This window comes from Carlito syrichta, unplaced genomic scaffold, assembly GCF_000164805.1.
Source record: "Carlito syrichta isolate Samal-C Ts95f unplaced genomic scaffold, Tarsius_syrichta-2.0.1 Scaffold307123, whole genome shotgun sequence".
Lineage (NCBI taxonomy): Eukaryota > Metazoa > Chordata > Mammalia > Primates > Tarsiidae > Carlito > Carlito syrichta.
In genome coordinates this window covers 685333-712968 of record NW_007251219.1, presented here as the reverse complement: position 1 = coordinate 712968, position 27636 = coordinate 685333, and the positions used below count along the sequence as shown (strand labels likewise).

Genomic DNA, 27636 nt, shown 5'->3' with positions numbered 1-27636 from the left:
CTCTTCAGCCCGGGCACCTACGAGCGCCTGGCGCTGCTGCTCGGCTCCATCGGGCTGCTGGGCGTCGGCAACAACCTGCTGGTGCTGGTCCTCTACTACAAGTTCCCGCGGCTCCGCACGCCCACCCACCTCCTTCTGGCCAACATCAGCCTCAGCGACCTGCTGGTGTCCCTCTTCGGGGTCACCTTTACCTTCGTGTCCTGCCTGAGGAACGGCTGGGTGTGGGACACCGTGGGCTGCGTGTGGGACGGGTTTAGCAGCAGCCTCTTTGGTGAGTTGGGCCGGGAGGAGGAAGCATCCTCCCCTCCTCTGCAAACTTCCCGCCGCCTGCCTGGCCACCCTCTCTGTGCGCCCACCTGCCGCCCAGCCCGCCCTCCGCTCGTTCCCGCCCGGCCCCCGCGCTCCCACGCCCCTGCGCCCCTGTCCCTGTCCCCCGCCGCCCCGCACTGCCTCGTCTGCCCTGGGCCCCTCCCGCTCCTCGACCCCCGGCTGCATGCGCGCCGCCCTCCCTGCTTCCCTCGTCTCCCACGCCACGCTGGCCACGACTCCATTCCAGCGGGCCCTCCTCTCCCCCTCCGCTGTCCCCAAGCCCCAGCCGGTCTTCAGCCCCCCCCCCCTTCATCTTGTTCTGTTTTCACCTCCCAAAGTGATTCAACAGGGCACGACACAGCGGCTTTGACACTTTGAGGGAAGAGAAGAGGGCCTGTAGAGTCCAGAGATTCCATTTAAAAAGTGGTTATTAACTCGTGAAAGTTAGAGGGGGCCATTTGGTTCATATACAACTGTTTGTTTCCTAAAATGGGAGTAGAAACCTAAAATAGCAGTGTGTACTTTTTTTTCCTCATTAGGTACTTGTAAACCTTTGAATGCTTTCTAGGGAGCGAGATAGTTTCATTCAGGTCCTCATTATGTAAATGAGTTGTGCCCCATAAGCTATTTTTGCTGTATTTCCTCCTTAGCGACGGGTTCCATCACATCAAAATATCAGGTGAGATTACAAATGGCTCAGATAATCCTATCTCAGGTAAACAAATACCGTAATTGGCTGTGCTAGTAGATTTCATTAAAGTAGAACTTGATTGTTAGTTGAGGATTTATTTCTACATTGCTCTTAATCATTATGGAAGATTTAGTCTCACTGAGGCTTGACACTTTAAAGATGATCAACAACCCAGCATATCACTGAAGATGTGATTTTTTCTAAGCTTGGGAGAAAAATTATTTCTGTGTGCTCCAGGAATTTCATGTATACAAAGATTTAAAATAGAAACATGTATTTATCAGCTCTTAACGTTCCTTTTTTTAAATCCTGAAATCATTGATATTTTATTATTGCTTTTATCATGGTAGGGTTTGGAGAACAAAATCTTTGTATCATCAAAAATATTTTCTTAGTTCAGCAACCTCCTATGGTATGACAGACCCAAATATTATGGTATTTGTAATGATTCGTTTTTTTTTTTTTATGAAAGTAATAAGAAAATGTCATAGAAATTATTTCATTTATTTGTCTCAGTGATTATAATGCCCTCTTCGAAAAGCATTAATCTCAGAGTTTCATTTGTACAAAGACTTGAAACTTGGGGAGGTCACTGTAAGTATATGGAAGTGGTGATGTAGATGACTATGGGATTACATTCTGTATTAATGTAAAATACCTTTCAAGCAATTTCTTAGGCAGGGCTTAGCTTGAAATTAAGTAGGTGATTTAAGCCCAACCTGAAGAATATCCAGTAATGTTCCCTAGGGTGGTCAACAGGTGTTTGTTCACAGATAGGAAAATTCTTATTTCCTTGCGGTGCCTTTTCTGTGCTGGGAAATTCTGTTTCTGTACCTGGGAAGTTTGAATATGAGAGTGTATTGAGCTCTTCACAAGTGCTGGCATCTACCCTCTCCCTCACTTCTCTCTGCACACCTCACCCTCCTGTGACTCCTAGATTCTTCCTTTTTTTCTTCCTCACCGTCCCTCCTAGGATTAATCAGAAGTGATTTTCTGAATTCATCATATGGTATTTTACCTGAGGGCTGCTCTGGGCATTTAGTGCTTTAAACCATGACTTTATCCCTGTTTTTAAATTAGAGGTAGACACTTAGAGACTTGTTTAAGCCCTTGGGCTACTATGGAACTTAAAAAGTTCTTAGCAAAGATAAACAATGTATTTGCCTGGTGTAAATTCCAAGTGTGTGCTTCTTGATTAGGGTTAAAGATGAAGAAAGGGAGGAAGCTTTCCCCTGCTGTCCTTGAGCTCTTGCTACTACCGTGGAGTATTGGACCGGGAGGAAATTAAAAAAAAAAAAGCCAGGAAGTAGTTTTAGAGAGGTTGCTCTATGTAGTGGAAAGAACATTGGCCTTATGGCATGAGAGTAGGTCCTGCTCTTGACCCGGTGTCCGGTGCATTCGGAGGGCTTTCCCAAGTTGCTTATTCTCTGCGGCATTAGTTCTCTCATCTTTGTTACTGGGTAGTTGAGCTTAAGGTTCTTTAAGGTCACACCACTTGCTTTGTATTTTGATGATGCCTGCAGGTTAAAGGTGTCTGGTCTCAGTGCTTATGGCCTGTGTCCTCTGCTTTTACACTCTCAGCTCTGTCCCCTTCTAAGCCAAATATGTATATTCTCTGGTTACACCTCTTCAGATACCGTCATAGGTTCTGTCTCCCTCTTCACACCCTGCTGGAAGAAGGCAGAATAAGTAATTCAGACCCACTTATTTAGACACATGAGTAGGCCAGGCAACTGCTTCATTCTGGGCTCGGTTCCTAGCTTCTCAGGGAATGCTGAAAATGAGTGGACTCCCTGATATTCTTGAGACTTTGATTAGACAGTTCTATTAGAATTACCAGTTCAATTAAACTGACCAGTCAGGTTAGTGACCTATGCAGTTTAATCTAAGTTCTGATTGAATGGCTTGTTTTGCCACTATCCAAGATAATTAGTCTCTTGGCATAGGCAAGTGCAGCTTGGAATGATCGGGATTTCAGTAGGTTTGACAGTAGTGAAAATCAAAGCTCAGAGACCTCACGCACTTAATGTGCAATGACGAATGATAAGAAAGCTTAACGGTATGTGGAGGACTTTAACCTGAAGACTTCTAAGTGAGAATGCCTTTCAGTTTCTTGGCTGTGCCACCTCTAGCCACATCTAGCATTACACAGGAGAGCCGTTCTTCACTGTCCCATCAAAAATAAGAACAATAAAGCATCTGCTAGTCTTGACAGAGAATGTTTAGACAAACCTTTTTCTTGGGATTTAGATATTCAAGGTTACAGAGCTAGTCTGGCAAATACAAACATTATTCTACTCAGATGTTAGAAGTAGGTGTTATTTATGTTAAGATACTTTAACATGTAACATGGAATTTTCCTTTTTGGCTTACACTTATGAAGCATGTGTGCATATGTATGTTTATGTAAAGATTTGTTGTGAATAAGGTTTGACTCTCAGTTGGCCTATTCTTTTATGTACATATTTTTAAATGTCAGTTGTTTTCCTGGATTAATCCTTTTGTAATAATCGGACTGAAAATTCAGTACAATTAGTCTCATGTTGCTACCACAAGATCCTAAAGGTGGTTGGGGCATGGAAAGGTATTCCATTTGGCTGTTCCGGAACCATTCACAGACTGCACTGACTGCAGAAATATCCCTAATCATGGCAGTATGCATGTAGTGTATAAACTGTTTTCAAAAACATAGTGGAGCCACACATTTCTTTTAGTCTAAGTTCACAGCTGTGTATAGTTTTATCCAAATGCTAGGTTTTTTTTTTAAAAGAAAAAGTCGTAGAATTATGTTAATTCTTTTTTATGGGAGATTATTATGGTCATCCATTATGCATTATTGTATTGCCTGATTTGGGGGGGAGGGTCTGTCTTTATTTTTTATTTTCAGGTAATTAGAAAATATGTGAGAAAGCACATATTGATTTAGTAACTTATATCCAAATTACAAGTCGGGGTCCAATGGATTGTAATTGCTGTTGCATGAAATTACTTTCATATTGTTTACAATTGTATTCTTTCTTGAATTTTCTTCTTTCAGAGAAGAGTTCCAGTCACAAATGCATATGTGATGCATTTTGACATTTACTGCTAAGATGAAATGCAGAAATGAAACCACACATCCGTTTTAGTATTCTCAGGTGTGATTAGATGTACTTTCTCATGTTTTTATGCTACTGACTTACAAGAAAACAATTAATAAAGGGTAGCAGTTAACACCTAGGATCTGCCACCTCAGTGCTTCTGGGATGAACTGGAACATCACAAGGAGAGGTTTTATTACAGCATAATCACACCTCAACTGAGTCCTTGACGTATGTTCATACGCAGTTCCTTCATCAGCAGTTGTCACCAGACGCTTTACTTCCTAGGATGGCGGAGAGTCTCCCCACAGAGTTTGATGTAGTTATAATAGGAACAGGTTTGCCTGAATCCATCCTTGCGGCTGCATGTTCAAGAACTGGTCAGAGGGTTCTGCATATTGATTCAAGAAGTTACTATGGAGGAAACTGGGCTAGTTTTAGCTTTTCAGGATTGCTATCCTGGGTGAAGGAGTATCAGCAAGACAGTGACATTGAGGAAGAAAGTACTGTTTCAAGGCAAGGCCTGATCCCTGAGACAGAAGAAGCCATCGCTCTTCGCAAGAAGGATGAAACCATTCAACACATAGAAGTTTTTTGTTATGCCAGTCAGGATCAGGATACAGAGGACAATGTTGAAGAGATTGGTGCACTGCAGAGAAATCCTTCCTCAGTGGCATCTACTACCATTACTGAACTGGATTCTGCATGTTTGCCTGAAGAAAGGCAGTCATATTTTACTGACTATGAAATGCCTGCTAACCACACTCAGAAAAGTGATAAGGAGATTTCACTAGGCATAACTGATGTAGAGGAATCACTGGAGAAAGAAAAGGATTGTGGAGATAACACTTGTATACACACAATTTTGGGTGGACATAAAGATGAAGACAAACATACAGTAGAAGACAACACTGGTCAAGCAAAAAAAAATAGGATTACTTTCTCTCATATAGTTAAAGAAGGCAGGAGGTTTAATATTGATTTGGTATCAAAGCTGCTGTATTCTCAAGGCTTGCTAATTGATCTTTTAATCAAATCAAATGTTAGTCGTTATGCAGAATTTAAAAATGTCACTAGGATTCTTGCATTTAGGGAAGGAAAGGTAGAACAGGTGCCTTGTTCCAGAGCAGATGTCTTTAATAGCAAAGAACTCACTATGGTTGAAAAGAGGATGCTAATGAAATTTCTCACATTTTGTTTAGACTATGAACAACACCCTGATGAATACCAAGGTTTCAGGCAGTGTTCATTTTCAGAGTACTTAAAAACTAAAAAATTAACTCCCAACCTCCAGCATTTTATACTGCACTCAATTGCAATGACAGAATCATCTTGCACTATAATTGATGGCCTTAAAGCAACAAAAAAATTCCTTCAGTGTCTTGGACGTTTTGGCAACACGCCCTTTTTATTTCCTGTGTATGGCCAAGGAGAAATTCCCCAGTGTTTCTGCAGGATGTGTGCAGTTTTTGGTGGAATCTATTGTCTTCGCCATAAAATACAGTGCTTTGTAGTTGACAAAGAATCTGGAAGATGTAAAGCAATTATAGATCACTTTGGTCAGAGAATAAATGCTAAGTATTTTATTGTGGAAGATAGTTACCTTTCTGAGGAAACATGCTCAAATGTGCATTATAAGCAGATCTCTAGGGCAGTGCTCATTACAGATCAGTCTGTACTGAAGGCAGATTCAGATCAGCAGATTTCCATCTTGCTGGTGCCTCCAGCAGAACCAGGAGCTTGTGCTGTTCGGGTCACAGAATTATGTTCTTCAACCATGACATGCATGAAAGACACTTACCTGGTACATCTGACCTGCTCATCTTCTAAAACAGCAAGAGAGGACTTAGAATCAGTGGTGAATAAATTATTCACCCCATATGCTGAAACAGAAACCAACAAGGAAGAACCTACAAAGCCAAGACTCTTATGGGCTCTTTATTTTAATATGAGAGATTCGTCGGGAATCAGCAGAAGCTCATATAATGGTTTACCTTCCAACGTTTATGTCTGCTCTGGACCTGACGGTGGACTGGGAAATGAGCATGCGGTCAAGCAAGCTGAAACACTTTTCCAGGAGATCTTTCCAAGTGAAGAATTCTGCCCCCCACCTCCAAATCCAGAAGACATTATCTTTGATGGTGATGATAAGCAACCAGAGGTTCCTGGAACTAATAATATCATAATGGCCACAATAGACTCCTCTGAGGAAAGTAAAAACCTGGAAAGCCCAGAGAAGCACCTTCCACATTAGAAAAGAGCAAACTGGAAATGTTACTTTGGGCCTTCTTCCTGGCATCAGAATATTCTCATTTGAAGGACGGTTTTCCATATGAGTAACTAGAAGTGGTTATATGATGAATGCTATGCAGATTTGCCTTTAACTCTCTTTGAGACATTCAGCATTTGAATGTCTTTGTTAACCTATAGGTAACTTATGTATTGGTTATTGGACTTTTTGTTTCAGAATGGGCTTCATGATCCAGAATCTTAAAGCAGAGTTAACTTTATTTTAGTATTGGGTATGCGTGTGAGGGTTCCATATTAGAAACTCAGCTGAAAGGAAGGTAATGTTGTATTTGCTAATGATCTTCAGATTTTATCAAAGGAATATTTTAATTGCTTTTGCAGCTGTTATAGTTCCTACTACCTGTTTGAATTCTGAAACACACACATATAAATTATGTGGGTGTTTTGTATATAACAAAAACATGTAGACTTATGGCCAGAATAGCAACTAATGCAAGATCAAATAGATTTGTTTATAACTGTTAAATGATTATCTTTGCATGATCCTTTATTTTTTGAAGGTCTGATGTTTATAGTACATTCTGCAGAATAATTAATCTACTTGCCCCTTTTAACTATTGAGGCAGTGACACCATTATAATCTTTTACTTTACAAAAAAAATTAGAGTTCAATTAGTAGAGAGCTCATTTTAAAGAGATTTGTTTCAAAGACTATTTAGGGGATAAGTTTTGTTGTTCTGGTTTAATACTTGAGAAAATTTCTGCAGACCCTCCTCTGGCACCTAAAAGAAAATAACTTACAATGAGGAAAAATAAAGTGCCACTGGAAAAGATACTTCTGTCCTGAAATTCCTAAGGAGAAACTGAGTGAGGCATTTTTAACCTGGGATTACAGATGGTTTTCAAATCCTCTGTAGATTACCCAAGGTTTCTCAGTGAAGATGAAATGTTCCTCGTTGTTGGCTCTACCACTTTAATTAGCAACAGTAACCACAACTGATAGGAGTGAATCAGAGGAAGATTTACCATGCCCCTTCAGTTGTGTCCCACCCCTCAAATAGTGAGGCAACAACCTTCATAATCACTTCTGCCTATTGGATCTTATCTAGATCATAGAAATGTTTCTTCTCCCAGAACCACTAGAAGGCGTAAAATTGTTTGAACTCTAGTGTTGAAAACCTGGGAGCTGTCAGAAGAGATGAGTGTCCTTCTCTGCTAGCCGGTTTCCAATCCACAGGCAGAGGATGATGATACCATAGGAAGCAGGCCCCTTTCCTGACAATTTTTGCTTTGAAACAGAGCATTGTGCTTTCTCACTGCAGTTTTACAACAACCGTGTGAGGCAGATATTGCATACAGTTTCAAAGAGGAAATAAAAACTGACTTGTAATTTGCTCAGTCTGGTATTTGGAAGAGCCAGCATTGAAACCCAAGCTTTCATGATTCTATAACCTTTGATCTTTCTACTAATGTTCACTGTTAGAAGAGTGTAGACACTGTAGGAGAAGCAAAAGGTGCCCATGAAAGTCAGTTTAGTATTGCTGGGGAAGAAAAGCAGACAGACACTGGTCTTATAGCTTATTTTTGAATCTGAGAAATGTGAAGATTAAGATTGATTAAAAATAGATGTATTTTAGAGCATTAATCTCATTGAAGCGGAATTTGGCTAAGCTTTCACAAAGTAATGCTCATCAGTAACCTATCTTTTGATCTGAAGATTATGTTATAAAAATACGGATGTTAGTAGGTCAAAATGTGTTCTGAATACAGTCTTTGTTCCTCTTCTATATGTGAGAAAAATGAGACAGATTTAAGTGATTGATAGCTTGCTTAAAATAGAAAAGTCATGGACAGGATCCTAAAGTTGAAATCTATCAAAACGACTGAATTGCCTGAAATAGACATATGAAATAGTAACTAAAATGAAAAGACTTTAAGATGATAAATAAAATGGAAGTAAAGTTAGGTCAGATCTATTGAAATCTGTTTTCTGGTATCACAGATTATTCATAAGAAATTGAGGAAAGGGACAATGAGAAGTCGCAAAAGATAGTATAGTTAAATATAATGGAAATGGGAAAAAAGTGTTAAGACTGCTCCAAAATAAGGGTTGTTTTAAAGACTAACAAAATGCCTTTCTTAAATGAATATAAAATAAGAGGGCAATGAGAAACTATAATCAATAAAAAAGCATTTTCAATTTTAGGGATTATTGTAACCCAGTATAATGTTCTGACAAGTTGGAATTTGACCGTAATGGGCTTATTGGTGAACTTTTTAAAACATTTAAAGAATACAATGATATCTATGTACCATGAAAGACAATATGCTTTCAGTTGCATTTTGAGGCAAATATGACCTCAGTACTAAAAGTCAAGCATTTTAAAAAGGGTCTCATTCAGCCGGGCTCGGTGGCTCAGTCTGTAATCCTGCGCTTTGGGAGGCTGAGGTGAGTGGATTGCCTGAGTCCACAGGTTCGAGACCTCATCTCTACAATAAATCAAAAAATCAGCCGGGCGTGGTATAGCGCGTGTCTGTAATTCCAGCTACGCGGAAGGCTGAGGTGAAAGGATTGCCAGAGCCCAGCAGGTCAAGGCAGCGGTGGCTGGGAGCGGCCACTGCACTCCAGTCTGGGCGACAGAGTGAGACTCCAACTCAAAAAAAAAAAAAAAAGAAAAAGAAACATGCAAAAAAGGGTCTCATTCTCAACAGATATATAATGCAAAATAAAATGTTGGCAACAACGCAGCAAACAATACAAATATTTACTATCACTCAGGATTATAAAGCTGGTGTTCAACAGAACAAAATGGTGAAAATCCAAAGTATTAACTGCAGATTATGTTTTTAAAATTTATTATTCACCTTTGGTTCAATTATCTCTGGTAATGATTTCGGAGGTTTCTTGGAGTCTGATAGGTAATTACTTAAAACTGAGAACCAACATTTTTATTGGGAAAACATAAGAAACATTTCTCAAGCAGAAACAAAACAATGTTGGCACCGTTTTTATTTATGTTTGGTTGAAGAAACTTGTCATTGTAATAAAAACTATCATTCATAAAATGAGGAAGATAAGGAAAGAAAGCATCACAAACATTTTCTGTTAACATGGCTTTATGATTGGCTAAATCTATAGTGTCATATAAATGTACTAACAATGAAAGGGCTAATTCAGTAAGTTCACTACTTACCAACTGTATAGTCTTGTGATAATCACTCCTGGCTTCCATGTTACTGTCTGTAGAATAGAAATACTTCACAGAATTATTGTGAGACTTAATTAAATAATATATATGAAATCATGTCCAAAGGAATGTCAGTATGTGACATTAGTATGTAGATTCACTACAATTCCATTTAACATTCCAACTGCTTCTTTTATGTAAGTTGACAGAATTGCAATAGATTATTTAGGAAAGAAAAAAAGATGTAAAGTAGTTTAGGGGTTTTTTTTGTTTTTTTTTTGTTTTTTTTAGTTTTTATTTTTTTAAAGCAGAATTTATTGAGAGAGCAGAAAACTCCCACAGTTGTGGTGGGAGACCCCGAGGGGTTGCCTAGTTTTTTAATTTAGAGGAAAAAATGGGAGCCTTGCCCTTCAAATCCTTAAAACTTGCTATTAAGCAGCCTTTCTAAATATTCTGTGATGTTGAGTAGAAAATTTAACTAAAACTAATAAGCCCATTGGAAAGAAAGAAATATTAAATAATTGCTGGCGGAGAGACAAGCTGTCAGTATGGAAAAATGTATTAGGTCCACTTACATATGATGTTTTTCCAGATGAATTAAAGTGTTTAGTATAAAGTAAAAATAAAAAGACCACAATTCTCATGCCAGTAGTGGTACAGAGGAACTTCATCACAAGTGGCAAGGTAGATCAACTAAGAGAAAAATGAAAAACGTGTAGTAACAGAAAAATTTCTATTTGCATTACATGTGGATAAAGTGCTGAATATTTTTTTAAGTGTATGCATATATGTAAGGTTTTATACTCTCCTAGGCATATTTGTAAAGGAATAGTATACAAATGAGAGGATACAAATAAAAATTCTTACAATGGTATTCAAGTTTCCTAATATTAAGAATGCAAATTGAAGCAACTTTGACTTAGTTCATGCTATTAGCAGTTTTTTTTTTTTTAATTGCATATGCCCTCATACCAGTAGCATAGTAGTCTTTTTAAAGGACTATTTAGGAGACTGTAAAAAGAGCTTTATAAGTATACTATCTTTTGGCATACTAACTCACTTTGAGTAGCATATGCTCAGGAAAATATTTAAGAGAAGAAAAACTACTAGTACAATGTTTCTAGCATTTCATTCATATGAGTTTAAGGGGAAAAAAAGCCCAAATAATTGTGAAATGGATAAGTAAATTTTGGTGTATTGCAAGTACTGTCATAGATTGTTATATAGCAACTAAATAATATTGATATTTGTAAAATTGTATGCAGAAAATGTTTTAAGTGAGACTCAAAATTGTTAATTAGGACGTAAATGATTATGTTTACTTATATTTTTGTGTAAAAGCTTAGGTCTCACAGTGAAAAGAATCAGAAGACGACATATGTAATTAATTGCAGTTTAATGTTAGGGGTTCTTTATTTTTCTTCTGTAAAATACTGGTGTATGCAATAAAAAATAAAAGACTGAAAAAGAATTGTTGAGAAAATTGCTGATTTCTTAGACACATAAAATTCTTTTTTAGGTTAAAATTATATATTTATAGATGTTAAAGTCAAAATGATAATCTCCAAAAATGTGTAGCAGAAAGATTTACAAATCTTGGTGGAAAGGAATTCTTGGTCAAGATAGACTTTGTATCTTTTGTATCTTTTCTCAGTTGTCCAGCACTAAGGAATAATAGTAGAAATAGCAGTGCATTCCAGGACGTCAGCATGAAGACATTGCATACTAATTAAAGCATGACCCCAAATCCAAGAGCACACATGTTATTTGGGAGTCTTGGAGGCCAGGGAAATGAAGGTTGGACTCATAGAAGTAACCGAGCCTGGACCTGAGATGGGTTTGCCTGTGTGAGAACAGATCTCAGGGGAGTGAGAATGCCAGCAGATCTTCCCGTCAGCCTGAGATACCCAAAGCAGGGAGTTTTAGTAAAACAAACATCAGCTAGACACCTGCTGCTGGCTAGGAATTGGCATTTTTCTAGGGATTGGAAATACAAGCATGAATAAGACATGTTCCCTCTATCTGACAAACACTGTTGGAATGTTTACCTTAAGGAAAGGTACATTGTACCTTAATAAGCATTTAAGACGTTTTTTCTATACCACACTCCCCGCTATAACTACCCCTCTACCTCTCCCCTGGCAAAAAGTAACAACAACAAAAAATCTGTGTGTATGGCATTCCTTTTAAAGGGTGCCAAAACCTTTTATTACACAGTTGAAAAATGTGGCTTAAAGATTAAAAGCTGGATAATTTAACACGTTCTGAAATCTGTTTCCACTAACACTCGGTCAAGTTTCTGACATTAATCAGAAACTTGGTCTCATGCCTGAGGAAGAAGCCAAGAGAAGGTTCAGGAGATTGGGTCCAGAAGCTCAAGGCTTCTGGATTGAGAGTTTGGGGAGTAGAAAGTACAAAGAAATCAAGATGAAAGAAGCAGATCATAAAATGTCAAGTCCTATAAATTTTAAGATCAATTTTATTTAATCTTAGTGGTCAAGTGGAAGTCATGCTCCTGTTGCATTGAGGTAACTGCTTCCTCTGACGATTTTCAAATTTTTATTTTGGTATTTTGCTTTCATTATAAAGAGGCATTATTACCAATATAGTTATCTTCTTTTTTGCCAATGGCCAAATGTATTCACATTTCAAAAGCAAGGAACCCCGTGCCTCCAGCTTTCTGTAAGGTATGAACAGTACAGAAACAGTGATTCAACTGAAAGCATTTGACTATAACATGAATAGTGTGACGGCAGTTCTGCTACAGCATTTGTAGGAATGCTTGTCTCCTGACAACCACATTTTCTCGTGTGCTCCTCGGGACAACTAGGTAAGATAAGAAAGGGCAGGTATTTATACTCATAGGTAGGACCTGGAAGAATTAAGTGACTTGCCTGGACTCCCTCTTAGTAAGTACTCAGATCCCTTAGTAAGAATTGAAATGCTCCTGTTCCAGTTTGCCTCTCTCTCAAGAGTGATTTATTGCATGCAAGACTGAATGACACGTAAATCACTGTTTAAAACGTGGTGACCTCTAGAATTTTTGAATGCATTGGCTTTTCAACAAATAACAACAATCCTACAAATTAAAGTTTGTGTAATTAAAGTGAGCCCACTGGGATTGAAGGAGGAGGAAGTGATGATTTAAGCTCACTCTTAAAATCAAAGCTATGTCTTTATGCTGATATTTATGTCAAGAGTTTTATTTCCTTATATATGATATCTTTATTAGTTCCTGCTATTCCTATGCATTTGGCATTTGCAATTTGGTTGTTGCTCAATATACATTTAACCCTAATACATACTGTGAACAACTAATGTTAAAGGCATCCACATGAGAGGATTGACTTTGGATTCTGAGATTCAGGGTTGGCAAAGTGTATCAGGAAAATGAATACCTGTTTATAGTTCATTCAGAAAGAGATCTTCAGGCATTTTATAATTTTAATAAAATAGTCCTTGGAAACACTAGTGCAGTGGGTTTATGCCCACTTTTTATTATACATCATATAATAAAGCCCTCGAGTACTATTTATTTGAGGCTTTTATTTTATCTGTTATATGTGACAATAACAAATATTAGCAGTCCAGTATGGGGAAAGTGTTTTTATATTATAAGTTAATTTTACAATATTTTCAGTTTATAGTTAAAGTAAAAATTTCAGCATGTTTAAGACCCATTATAAAGAAGAAATTTGGGATGTACTGGCTGAGGAGGAGCCAGGAATCTTATATTTAGGCAACTAGTAACACAATTGTTAATTTCCTAAAATGATTAATGAAGTATTGTAGAGACAGACACGAGCTTTTGGCACCATTTTATGAAAGCATAACGTTATTCGAAATGCCCCCTACTGTTGAAATGGAAATTACAACTGGATGATGCTTATTAAAATAAGAGATGAGAACTGCGCTGGAAATAGTCTTGATTGTTAATCTTTAAAACAAAGACTGTGTGTGCTATACCCCTACATTCCCTACAGTTTCTTGCATATCATCGGCATGTAGAAAAGATTTGCTAATTGAAAGATTAGCTGGCAGTTCCGATGACTCGACTCTTCCATATCATCCTGGGCCTTTATCATCACCCTTTAAGTTCCAACCTAAGGACCACAAGGACCCACCTCTGGGGAAATGTGTCACAGTCATAGCCCTGGCTTCTTGTATTTTATTAGTACAGATAATTAGTTTTAGGATAAGCTTATATGCATCAGCAAAGCTACTTTAAAAGTACACATTTAAATAATCTAAATGATGTTCCAGCTAATAATTTTACTAGTTTTTTTTCCCCATTAAGGCAGTGGCTCTTAAACCATGATGGTTTGTCCTTCAAGAGGTATTTGGCAAGGTCTACAGACATTTTGTTGTCACGACTGGGAAGGGTGTGCTACTGGCATCTGGTGGGTAGAGGGCGGGAATGCTATTCAAGCAACATTCTACAGTGCACAAGGCAGCCTCCTCACAATCATCCAACAAAGAATTAACTGCATTAGTGTAAGTAAAAGTATTAAATAAGGAATCTGCTTTCCTTTCTTTTATGCTTTTGATTCCCATCTCTTTTCCTCCAGTTTTCTGAGCCCATAAGTGCTTCCTCAGCAGAGACACTGTTGATAGGAACCGCTGTGCTGCTTCCATATTTACCTCCAACTTCCTCATCTCCCTTCCCTCACCAGTCCACAATGACTTTCTTCTGGAGGTTTGTGATAACAAAGTCCAAAACAAAAGAATGGAGGAATACTTCTCATCCTGTTCCAATTGTCAAGTATAGATTAGAAATTTTGTGAGTTTTTAAAAAATAATTCATTTTATCCAGAAATACAGTTCTTCTGCAAAGCAGTTCTAGAAATGAGAGGATATCTTTCTATGCACTGTGAACAGCCATCTCAAAATCAGTGTGAAAATATTTTAGCATATTTTTAAGAGGTGTTATTCACTTGACAGACTATTAAAAATTAATCAAAGTACATGTACAAAACAATATGGGTTTTAGAGGCATTATAAGACTAAAAAACCTATGCATAAATGATCTGTAGTACTCAACATTTACACTCACTGGTGGTTCACCAAGCATTGAGATAGCGGGTGTTAACTAAAGGAAATACCCAATTGTAATGAAATGAGTCAGTATGCTTAATGCAGCTGAGACCCTTAATTAGATTATGCTGCAAAGCGAAGCATAGGGTTCCATACACATCAGTAAGGGTACCTGCATGATGAGCATTTGTATACCTAACCTTGAGTTGTACCCCATATCTTTAAAACAAAAAATTAAGAACAAAAACAATGCAGTGTTTACTGCACATGAACCATGTCCTAGTTTCTGTGCTAGACTCTGGGAATACAGAGATGATAATTGTAACTAACACTGAACACTTAGTGAATGCCAAGTACTACTCTGTGTGCTTTCTATATTTATTTTATTTAATCTTTATAACAAGCAAATTGGGTAGGTACTTTTAATATCCTCATTTTGCAGACAAGAAAACAAATATTGCAAAGACAAAGAACCTGACCAAGATCACACAGCTGGTAAGTGGTAGAAGAAGGCTTCAAATCCAGGCAGTTTGACTCCATAACCCCCATAACCAGGCTTAACCCAACATGCTGTGACTGAATTGTGATATGACATCTTCAGAGAGGTGTCAAACGAAATCTGAGAACACAACTCCTTATGTGCCAGGAACTGTTCTGACTTATTCATACATGTTACCTCCCTTCTTAAAACAACCCTATGAGGTAGGTATTAGCATTTCCATGTGTAGATGAGAAATAAGCCTCAATAATTCTCCAAGTTATGTAATCGGTAAGTACTGGAACTCTTAATCTATTGAAGCTGACAAACAGTGCACAATTAGCCACAATATTAATCAGGCTGTGGTAATTTCTACAATATAGATATAAGTAAACTTTAATGCATGCACAGAGAAGTTATTTTAAGTCTGACTAGGGAAATCTGGGAATACTTCATAAAAGAAAATGTATTTCTGCTGGGCCCTGAAGGTTGAGAAGGACTTCCGCAGGCTGGAATGCGTAACAGCATCCTATGTGGGAAGAACAGCAGAAACAACAGTATGGCGGTATTGAGGACACAGTCTGCATGGCTCAAGCATGGAGTGCCTCAAATGGCGAGGGACAGGTGAGGTAGGCTCCTGACTATCAGTAGTCTTGAATAGCTTGCTAAATGGAACTTTTAGTCAGTGGATGATGAGGTTCTGTGGAAGGTGTTTCCAAACAAGACTTAAGTTTCAGAGGTTAGCCTGGCAACAGTGTGGAGGAGGCTGAAAAGAAGGAATAGAGACTGGATCTGAGTGACAGGTAAGAAGAATTTGAAAAGGTCTTGATAGGGCAGAAGGATGGGAATGGAAGAGGCAGAGAACAATTTGCAGATAGAAATACAGGACCGACTATATGTTGCACATACGGTAGAAAGAAAGGAATTGAAAGTGACTAAAATTTCAGCTTTAGTATTTGAATGCATGAAGTATATTTAATCAAGACTGAGAGCAGGTTTTGAGGAAAAGAAAGTGGATTTGGTTTTGGTCATGTAGGTGATGAGGAAATGTTGCTTGAAGGCCTTGGAGGGCTTTGTATGCCATGCTAAGGAGTTTAAACTTTATCCTTGTGGAGAAGCACTTGATGTGAAACAAGGAAACAGGTTGCACTTGGAGGGTGTGTGTGTGTGTGTGTGTGTGTGTGTGTGTGTGTGTGTGTGTATGTGTGTGTGTGTAAGATGAATGCAAGAGAGGCAAGACTGCAGAAGGGATGCCAGACAGAAAGCTATGAAAATTGGCAAGATATGGTAAAGACCTGAATTAGGGCAATAATAAGAACAGCAAAGGACAGATGAGAACTATTGAAGAGATTAAATCAGCATGACTTAGTGGTTGATTGGATGGGAGTGCTGCAAGAAAGGTAGAGGAATCAGAAGAAAACTGATAGACACGAACCTGATGGGAATGCAAACTTGGTGCCCTACCTGGCTTGACAGAGTAATTCCCATCCCTAGTTTAGTCCTGGGCTAAAAAGATACCTAGGTATACACTCTTTTTTGTTTTACCCTCCTGGAATTATTAAGACTCAAGGATTTGAGTCTTAAGCTCCCAGTACCTTGATTACCAAAGAGTCTTTCCAAGACTTAGACCAAATAGGCAGAAACCAAGCCAATAGTGAGAGTAGGGAGACAAAGTCCTTATGACATTGTTTCAGATCTCGAGATTGTGTGATTCACATTATATTTCTCTTGGTCACTGTGCTTGAAGCCAGAGCCACTTTGATCTTTCCAGTTACACTTTTTTTTCCGTAAAAGAAAATAAAAGTATGGTATAGAAATAGTAGATGAAGCAGGAGAGAAAAATGTTACAGAAGCCAAGAGGAAATTCAGCAAAAACATGGTCCAAAGTGTTGACATTGCAAAGAGATTGGATATACTGATGTTTTAGCAACTGATTTATCAGTTGATGACATTCTAGAGCAATGGTTTTAAACTGAGGAGTATATGAATCAAATGAGAACTTTTTCAAAATGCAGGATTGTCCTGCATTTTTGGTTAGTGAGTTAGAGAGGGCAGTTGTAATAGATTATTGGGTGGATGGTGGGTTTGTCATATATTCTGACATAAATAAGAGAGAATCAAACAAGTAACCGATGACATAGTATTGGGGATTTCTTTTCTCTTCTGGTGGGTATTTTGGCAGGTTGTGTTGAAAGCATTAATATTTTGTATACCTTCTGTCATAACAATTATGTTGTCAAGAATTTATTCTAAAGAGATAATTATGGATGTATATAGATATGTAGCTACATTGATTATAATGTTCATAGCTAACACTTATAAGTGTGTATCATACATGAGCTACTGTGATGAGAGCTTTATGCATGCTAATTAACTCTTAATCTTCAGGCCAACTCTGTGAAGTAGTTAGATACTATAATTTTTGTTTACCCCATTTTATAGTTCAGAAAATTAAAGCACTAGAAGGTTAATTCATTCAGTCACACAAAAAGTAGAGGATATGGGACCTGAACCCAGTGCCCTTGATTGCTATGTTTTACTATCTCTCTTCACAGCACTGTTAGAAGAGTGAAATTGAAAAAACTTAAAACTCGCCATGTGAAGTCTGAGAGAGCACATGTTCCAGAAATCAACATACTAACTGGCAAATCATTCATAACCCAGACCTGGAAACATACTTTATTTTACCTTGCCTCTTTCCAAAGATAGTCAGAATGAATTCCATCATTCTTCACATCCCTGCTAAGTTCAGTCATTGCCAGAAGAGAAAGCTTCTCTAGTTGGCCATGATTGGGACTCCCATCTCTTCATGATCTGAGCTCCTGTATGCCCTCTGGAGTCTCCCTTCTTGAGCAGTAAACTCCTTTATATCTGCAATATCTTCTCTGAACATTTTCTCTACTGCCTTACTTTCACTGAATCCTGACTACCCTATGGACCATGATTTTCCATCTCTTCAAGCTGTCTTTTCCTTAATATGAATACCACATATACCCGAGGGCCAGCTAGTAAAGTAGATAACACATCGAGCATCATTGCTGCTTCCAAAGCTTTATTCTTTCATTCTATAAAACCCTTTGTTTTGTCAATACTTGCTTGTAGTGAGGTTGCAAAATTGAACTCACATTATCACATGCATGTGTGAGGAATATAAAACTTATTTAGCTATCACCTTTCTCATTTACAATCTTACCTCTCCTTTCTGGGTCATTCCCATCAGTTGACAGTCTAGCTACTATCCCCAATTGTCTCTTGATTATAACTACCTCTTTCTATTCTTTCTTTAAAGAGTCAGATTCTCTACTTTTTGCTACCTCCATGTCTTTAATATATACATAGTTTCATTTTGTAAGTTATTTAAAAGTTTTTAAATACAGAAAAGTATAAAGAATAATACAAAGTGCCCATGAATCTACCATCCAAAGTGAACAAATATTAGTATTTCTATATTTGTTTCAATTTATCTTTAAATAATTTAAATATTGCAGATAAAATTCACACCCTATGTATTTCCTTTTATTTATTCTACCCCCTCTTTTCCAGAGCTCAATGACATAAATTTAACATGAACCCATCCAATACTTCCATTCTTTTGTTCACAGTTTATTTACACATTTCCCCCTTTTGATAGACATTAGATTTCCTGTTTTTCACTACCATATAATCAATGCTTTAAAGCATATCCTTGTACACATCTCTTCCTGCCCAATCCACAGAGTTTCTCTAGGGCTGTGTTGTCCAATATGGTAGTCACTAGTCGCATGTGTCTTCCAAGCTCTTGAAATATAACTAATCTATAATGTAAGTGTAAAAATACATACCATATTTCAAAGACTAGTATGAGAAAAATAAAAGCTCATTAATAGTTTTATGTTGATTACAAATTTAAATGATAGCATTTTGAATATATCAGTGTCTTAGTTCAAGTTGCTGTAACAGAGTATCATAGACTGTGATTTATAAACTACAAATTTATTTTTTCATGTCTGGGTACTAGTGAAGGCCCTCTTCCTCACTGCAGTCTGCCAATTTCTCATTGTATCTTCACATAGCAGTAAGAGAACGCTGGCTAGTGCTCTGGCCTCTTCTTATAAGAGCACTAATTCTGCTTGTAAGGGCTCTACCCTTGTAGCCTAATCACCTTCCAAAGACCTCACCTCCATATACCATCACATTGAGACTTAGGATTTCACCATATGAATTTGAGGGAACACAATAATTCAGTCCATGACTGTTGGGTTAAATAAAATATGTTATTAAAATTCATCTTAATTGTTTTTATTATTTATAATGTGGCTACTAGAAAAATGTGAATAATATATGTTGTTCACATTGTATTTCTAGTGAACAATGCTGCTTTAGGGCATGTAAGCAAACCTGAAATTGCTAGGTATGTACGTGCTAGGCACATTTTCAAATGGGTTGTTTTCAACTTCCCTCAGACCCATCCCTTATATAAAACCCTCCAAGCTCCCTGGTTCTTGGTGCTCTTTCCTCTTTCTGAACTCCTGCAGTACTTTCATATAATATTTCAGATATACAACTTTGTATTTTGGTTTGTCTCTTTATGTTGCCTTTTCCCCTTTATACCAAGGACCTTATCTCATGACTTTGCTTCCTCAGCACTAAGCTCGGGGCCTACACATTGGAGCCACTCATATATTTAAAGAAGGGTTAGACATGTTTGGCCTGGTGACTGTCTACTTTTAAGCTGAGATTTGTTCTGAGATCATTTTCTCTTATTTATCTAGAATGTGCCTTAAGGTTTTTTTTTTTGCATCCAGGCTTCACTCTGCTCTTTATAATATGAGAGAATTCCCTAGGAAGTAACATCAGTCTTTTTCAAGACAAAACTGCTGATATGTCCCCAATAAGCATCTCAAATCATCGTAGGTTCTGGAATCAGGGTAACTGGCTAGGTAGGGTGACCCTCAAATTCCTTTAGTTAGATTTATAAGAGCTCCTTTTCAAATGACATCATTTTCAACCATTTTCTGATATGCTATATCTTGTTCTATAAAATCTGGCATTATTGTAGCTTATTGGACTATAAGAAGCAGCAGAATTGCAAAAGGCAAGGGAGTAGGCAGAGAGAAATAAAAGCTAGGAATGAGTAAGAAGAAAATCAGAGCTGCCTATATAAGCTAGCTATCCTTTGGCATCCTTCCTTACTCAACTAGGGCACTTTGTTATATACATGACACTGCCTTTGGTGTCTCATGCAATACTGATTTGTGAAATGTCAACTCTGAAATACTCTGTTCAGTTCTTTGTATGTGGGGGGCAATTTCCAAACTCCTAAGGTGCAGCCCCTGGCAGCAGATAGGGACAAAGGCAAGCAAGTGGGGTTCGCAGAGGAAAACCTGGGGAAGGAACAATCGCCACAGAAATCTGATTTTAATCTAGACCAGTCGTTCTGAAAGTCAGTCAGAATAATCTGTAGAGACTTTTAAACGTACAGATTCTCGGGTTTCAGCAAGGCCTACCGGATCAAGTATCTTCAAGGGCAGAGCCTTGAAATAGGCATTTGTTTTTTGTTTTTGAGTTGGAGTCTCACTCTGTCGCCCAGACTGGAGTGCAGCGGCATGCTCCTGGCCACCGCAGCCTCGACCTGCTGGGCTCCGGCGATCCTTCCGCCTCAGCCTTCCAAGTAGCTGGAACTACAGGCGCACGCTACCACACCCAGCTAATTTTTTTGATTTATTGTAGAGATGAGGTCTTGCCAAGTTGTCCAGGCGGGTCTTGAACCCGCGGGCTCAGGCAATCCACTCACCTGTGCCTTCCAAAGGCGCGGGATTACAGGCTGAGCCACCAAGCACGGCTTGAAATATGCATTTTAAACAATCTCCCTAGGGGATTTGCATGTAGCTATTCCAAGAGATGGCATTTAGAAACAGCACTCCTATGAAGGGAAAGAGACCTGCTGCTCTGATCTAGATGGTGTTAAACTGAACATCAAGCAGGAGAGTTAAATCCATATAAACCCCAGTTTGACAATGTGGGAGAGAAGCTTAAAATAGAATGTGAATAGCTTGAGAATCAGCCCTGTTGTAACACCTGACAGCTTTGCTTTGTGGCCTTGAGCAAAATACCTCACATTTATAAAAATTTCCTTCTCCCACCCTCAATTTATTTTATTTTATTGTGTAAGTTCTCTTATCATGGGACATTCTCAGCTCGGGATGGCTAAGATTTGCAAGGAAATGAGATTTTCTTGCCTATTCAAGTTGTCCCACACCAGTCACCGATACAGGTTTTACTTAAACTACTATGCCACCACCTCACAAATTTGTGTTTTAAACTTCAAGCATTTTGCCTCAGTATTGCACTGCCCTGGCTGTACAGCAATTACATCCCCCCTCCCCAACACTCTGTTTTCCCTTAACATTCCCCTAACACTTCCCTTAACATTCTGACAAGCTTCTTCCCCCCTCTCCTTGTATGGGGCCTGAAGTTTCTTATACCACATTGTCTAGCTGATTAATTACTTATGCATAATAGCTGAGTGTGTTATGTGCATTCTTGCTAGAAGAATCACACTTGTCCTCTGTGATTCCATACTCTCCACTTGCATCAGCAGCAGAGTAATAGAAAATGACATAAGTGTAATCAGTATTATCGTCACTTGCTGTAAAACCTAAACTCTGAGCTTCGTAAATTACACATCACTGAATGAAGATTTAATTCAGTGCCTTGGAGATTTCCTTATATTTTAAATTTGCTCTTCTGGGCTATCTTAGATTTTCTTCACTTGGTGCCAGCCTAATCCAGGAAGGAGTGCTTAGAAACTAGACTCATCATTGCAGGTGGGAGTGTCACAGAGCTACTCCACAATTTACTCATGTGTATTCATTTTTTTCCATAGAAATAAAAACACTTCAAGCTTCTCTATTGCTCAGAACTATCAAATCTTTCCAGGGAAAAATTCAGAGTTCTGCACCAGCATCAGAAGATCTGGATTCTCCTTCAAGCAAAACCTTGTTAGTCTTGTGACCTGGTCATGAATCTCAGCCCCATCTACATGAGTGGGGCCAATGAGCCTTTCCTGCCTGTAAAGATCTGATTACATATCAAACAGGCTGGACACGTTGGCTCATGACTGGAATTCCTGCAATTTGGGAGGCCAAGGCAGGAGGATTGCTTGAGTCCAGGAGTTCGAGACCAGCCTGGGCAATATAATGAGACCTTGTCTCTACAATAAATAAAAATATTCGAGTATATTCCCAGTAAGGGGATTGCTGGGTCATCAATTTCTAGTTCTTTTAGAACTTGCCACACTGTTTTTCATAGAGGTTGAACTAATTTGCATTCCTACCAGCAGTGTAGAAGCATTCCCTTTTCTCTACATCCTCTCCAGCATCTGTTGTTTTTGAGCTATTAATAATAACTCAAATCATTCTACAAAAAAGATACCTCCACACGCATGTTTACTGCAGCAGCACTATTCACAATAACAAAAACAGAAGCAACTATGCTGCCCATCATAACTGGACTGAATTTAAAAAGTGTGGTACATATACACGATGGAATATTATGCAGCCACAAAGATGGACAAACATATGGACTTTGCAGCAACCTGGATGGATTTAGAGTCCTATAATCCTCAGTGATCTATCACAGAAACAAAAAACTGAGTACTACATGTTCTCACTCATAAGCAGACCCTGAACACTTGCCATCATATGATAAAGAAAGGATTGGCAGTAGTGGGATACTGGCAGGGGAGCGGCAGGACATACAACATACGTAAGGGTAACTGATCTCAAACTAGATAAAGCGAGGACCAAAGGGAGGACTAAACTTTACCTGTTCGATGACTACGTGTATATCTAATCCTGAATCAAACCCCACATCTTTAAATTTAAAAAAATAAACTGCAAAATAAAGTAAAATAAATAAATAAATAAAAATATTAGCCGTAGCTTGTGTCTCTTGTCCCAACTACTTGAATGCTGAGGAGGAAGAATCACCTGAGTCCAGGAAGCCGAGGCTGCAGTGAGCCGTGATCATGCCACTGCACTCCAGTCTGGGCAAAAGGTGAGACCGGATCAAAAAACAAAAACCAAAATAAATCATAAAACAGTACTTTGAAAATTAAAAAATATCATGTAAAAGAAGGTGTTATTATCATGTACTGTTGTGCTTGGAAAATAAAAGATGATAAATCTAGTTGGAATGTCATTTGACTTTATATCGTTCATAAAAATGAGTATTTTATAGAATTTTTTAAATAGTCACAAATTAGTATGCAATGACTGTCAAATAGTGTTTTGAGTTGAGATAGTGATCCCTTAGGGAAAATAGCCAGAAGTTGGTCTTGTTTTATGTCTCGTAATCTATATGCTGCTTCTTTTCATTAGGAACATTTTTTATTTTCATTAAAATCTGACTGTTGATGTTTCTAAGCATCATTTCATCTTAGTGTTTGATTAATTACAGAGATGACCATGTGCACTCTAGGGTTTTTTTTTTTTTCATTTGAGAACAAATATGGACACATGTATGCAACTTTTATCATCAACAAACATATAATAACCCCTTGTTAACTATTCCAGGTGCCAAGGAGGATGTTAAAATAGAAAAGATATTTTTCCTATCTCTTAGGAATTTACAATTTAATTGGAGAGATAAGACACACGTACACAGAATGTGCCAAAATATAGTAAATGGAATCAGCAGCCATGAAGACAGTCTGTTTTGATGTGTGTGAGCAGTGTGGCATGCACTAAAAGAAGTCAGAAATGGTGAAAGAGATTGACTAGGTAGTGGAAGAAAAATGGGGAGTTCCTTGACTGCTAGAAGAATGCCAAGCTCAGGGAGCTTTGCAGGTCACCGTCCTGGAAGGGGCCTTGTGAAAGTGCTAAGAGGATTGTTTTAGCACAAGCTCCACCCCCCAAACAAAGCCTCAGGCAAAGCATGTGTTCTAATGATTTATTTGGGAGTATAATCCCAGGAAATCAAGAGGAAAAGAAAAGAGGAAGAGGCAGGGAATGGAGGAGGCCAAATATGAGAGAAAACATGCCCCACCTAGCTGGTCACAGAGGATGGCTGAGTCTTGCAGGGAGTCCTCAGAGAGGCTGTCTGAAACTAACACAGTTAGAAACAACCCACGGGGCGTGTGAGGGGAGTGCAGGGAACTTAATCTCTGTCTCCTCCATATCCTCTAACTCAAATTGGTCCAGTCTACTCCATGAGGTATTAACGTCCCTTTGCTTCTGAGATGGGTCAGCTGGGTCTAGGCAGTAGTGCTGGGGAAACCAGAGCCTTGTGGGTCCAGTTCAGCGAGGGTACAGATGCAGGCTGGTCCTGCATGTAGGTCTGGTGGGGTGGCTATGGCGGCAGCAACTGGAGCTCTGTGACTATAGTCATAAAATCACCACAGCTGGAAGCAAGGCAAATGTTCAAGGCCCACAGGTGGGAGCAGGGTTCTGGGTCAAGGAGATCTGGGATGGCTCACACACTGAGTCCACTCTATGATTAATCTGGCATTTGATGCACAAGGGAATGGCAGAGGCTGCACAAAGAAAAAAATTAGTTAGAGGTAGGTGACAGCAATTATTTATAGGGTGTGAGTCTTGACTAGAATAGTGGAAATGTTAAGAGGCAGCAATGGATTTAGAGATATTTCTTTTTTTTTTTTTTTGAGTTGGAGTCTCACTCTGTCGCCCAGACTGGAGTGCAGTGGCCGCTCCCGGCCACCGCAGCCTCAACCCACCGGGTTCTGGTGATCCTTCCGCCTCAGCCTTCCAAGTAGCCGGAATTACAGGCATGCGCTACCACGCCCGGCTGATTTTTTGATTTATTGTAGAGATGAGGTCTCGCTGCCCAGGCGGGTCTCGAACCCACGGACTCAGGCAATCCACTCACCTCAGCCTCCCAAAGGCGCAGGATTACAGGCTGAGCCACCGAGCCCGGCTTAGAGATATTTCAAAGGCAAAACCTCCTGTCAACTTAAAAAGCAAATATGAGACAGAGGAGAGAGAAAAGGGGAAATTAAGCAAGCAAACGCGTTCCTAAAGTGGATCTGAGTCAAGGCTCTGCTAGAAGAGCATCCTCTGACGCAGTTTTCTTGGGCATACTGTGGTGGACTCTCATGCCATCTAGACTGCTGTGTTAAAACATCACTTTGATTAAATGGTGAGAACCAGGGTGTGTGCTTCCCATTTTGCCTGCAGTACCACACTTATTCTAAGAGCACAGTTGAATTAGGATTTGCATTTAGAATATCTTAATTCCCGACAAGTGCTTTCACCTAGCTGTTTTCCAGACGGTGCCCCCCATGCACTTATGTTTGTCATTTTTTCAAACCTTAAGTAATACCGCAGAGAAGTTACTCAATTGGTTTTGCCCAGTCAGTCTACTGTAGACTGTGGTCACAGTGAATGTTTCTTGGTTATCTTCGTGTAAGTATTCATTTTTTTGTTTTTGGCCATCTTTTTAAATAGCCTTTCCTCACAAGCAGGGATATCAGTATGGAATAGGTTCTAATTAGGTCCTATTCAAAGACAGGGCACCCTTTCCCTTGGTTATGGTGTGTGGTTAAGCAATTATTAGGGGAGAAAAAAGCCTAAAAGTGTGTCAAGTCTGAGGCAAATCAAAGAGTCTAAGACTGGGATATCTGTCCAAACGAGGCTATGGGCAGAAAAGAAGCCAAGTTTGAAGTCAGAGTGGTCAGAGATGAAGGAGAGATGATATGAAAGGAATCAAAGATGTCAGAGAGGATATGAATCTGAAATGATATCCAAGCTGCTGCACAAGTGCCCACTGCAGTCTAAGAGGAGTACACACCCATGGGGGACAAAGTCTATATTTTTTTGCCAACTATGTCAACAACTATTTGCCCCTGCCTCTTGTATTTAAAAAGTCACTAGATTTAATGGGGGAAAATGCACTCTCTCGTTCAATTTATGCGAAATAGCAGTGAAATGTCGCAAGAGTAGGCACAACTGAAACAGTAGTGCAGCAAAGAGCAGCCAGCCACAGACCACAGCAAATGGCATACCATATTCAACTTTTCTCTTCTGGCAGTTTGTTGACCCTTCCAGGGAGGAGACTCCCAGTTTTAAATGCACTTCAAGCATATGGGTATCTGTTTCCACAGGACAGTAAAAAAAAAAAAAATTCTGTTTAAATTGCTTACCTGAAATCTCTCTCTTTTTTTCCAAGCTGGGGTCTCACTCTGTGGCCTATGCTGGAGGGCAGTGGCATGCTCATGGCCACTGCAACCTTGGCCTGCTGGCCTTCTGCCTCAGCTTTCCAAGCAGCTGGAACCACAGGCATGCGTCACTACTCCTGGCTAATTTTTTGATTTATTGTATAGTAGAGGTCTCGCAAAGTTGCCCAGTATGGTCTTGAACCCTTGGGTTCAGGCAATCCTCTCACCTCCACCTCCCAAAGTGCTGGGATTACAGGCATGAGCCACCACGCCCAGCTAAAAGGGTTTTAACTTTCATGCTGTGCTGAGTTTCCTTTGGAACATGTATCAAACATGAAGAATATTAAGCATGAAGAACTTAATAGACATCCAGTAAATGCCTTAAAGACTAGATCATAAAAACCATCCTCTACTTTGGTGTTTGAGAGAACTGCTTTTATTGCTCAAATGGAAATTGTTCCATTCAACAGCTGAGCGATATTATTCAAGTAAAGATGGTCTTCTCTAATTTTCTCTAAAATTTTTCAGCTTAAAAAATATTGAACTTCAGCTTAAAGACTATTTCTGACTTCAGAGGTAGACATGGTTACAGAAGATACCTAATAGGTAATGGATTAAGTAGGTTTTCAATAGAGATTACACCACTAATATAAAATTTGGATAATTCTCAAAAGTATATTAGAGAACGAGCATAGCATGGACTTTGGAAGCAGACTATGTGATCTGAGTCTTGGCTCTGTTATCTATTAGCTTGTGACCTTGGCAAGTTGCTTAACCATTTTGCCTCAGTTTCTTCCTTTGTAAAATAAGGGGGGAGTAATTTAATTTCTACATGTCTTAGAGTTGTTCTAGAGTTTTTATGAAGATTAAATAACTCAGGCAAACTGCGTAGAACAGGGCCTGACATTTATAAATACCCTCTATAAGTGTTAATGGATTGAAATTACTATTGTTAATTAAATAAAAAGGAATGGAGAAACTTTGTCTACAACTGAGCAATGTAAACAAGATTTCAAGGGAGAATTAATTGCTTAAGAGAACAGACTTTTTCCTTTTTTAAATTTTTATTATAAAGATGTGGGGTACATTTCAGGGTTAGGTATATAAACATTGATCATGCAGGTACCCTTGTTGATGAGGTATGCCCCTCCCTACCCTAGCAGTTTCCCTCAACTGCCAATCTCACCCTCCCCTCCCCTGACAGTTTCCCACTACTGCCAATCGCTTTCTTATAGAATGATAATAGAAAACAGACTTCTTCAAGCTTATTAAATAAACTGATTTTCTTTAATGTTCAAATATAAGTAGAGACTACTAACTAAATAAAGTAGTATCTTTAATAAAGTAGCATCTTTATTAAGCAACCTTCACATAGTTTTGTTTTCATTACTACTGGGGGTGCCAAAAAAATTATACACATTTTAAGCTTGGGAGGCTGAGGTGAGTGGATT

General features: G+C 38.8%; 2 protein-coding genes across 4 annotated transcripts in view; both read left to right on the top strand.

Moving 5' to 3' along the window:
• The first annotated feature begins 6 nt into the window (after positions 1-6).
• OPN3 (opsin 3) overlaps positions 7-27636 on the top strand; it is a 51108-nt gene continuing 23478 nt past the window's right edge. Inside the window, exon 1 of the mRNA XM_021715452.1 lies at positions 7-271. The gene's annotated coding sequence lies outside the window, so the exon portion shown is untranslated. The remainder of the gene's footprint in view (positions 272-27636) is intronic.
• Positions 20-8773, top strand: CHML (CHM like, Rab escort protein 2). Of its 3 annotated transcripts, none has more exons than XM_021715451.1 (2): positions 20-271; positions 4340-8773. In XM_021715451.1, the coding sequence occupies exon 2, from the start codon at positions 4370-4372 to the stop codon at positions 6332-6334; it is 1965 nt and encodes a 654-aa protein (XP_021571126.1). In that variant the 5' UTR covers positions 20-271; positions 4340-4369; the 3' UTR covers positions 6335-8773. The 3 variants fall into 3 exon arrangements, with proteins under 3 accessions (XP_021571126.1, XP_008062081.1, XP_021571125.1); XM_008063890.2 differs by having other exon boundaries at positions 4038-8773; XM_021715450.1 differs by having other exon boundaries at positions 129-271; positions 4343-8773.

What these genes read in the sequence shown, in the direction of transcription:
- CHML (XM_021715451.1), top strand. Translation starts at nt 4,370, where the DNA reads ATGGCGGAGAGTCTCCCCACAGAGTTTGATGTAGTTATAATAGGAACA.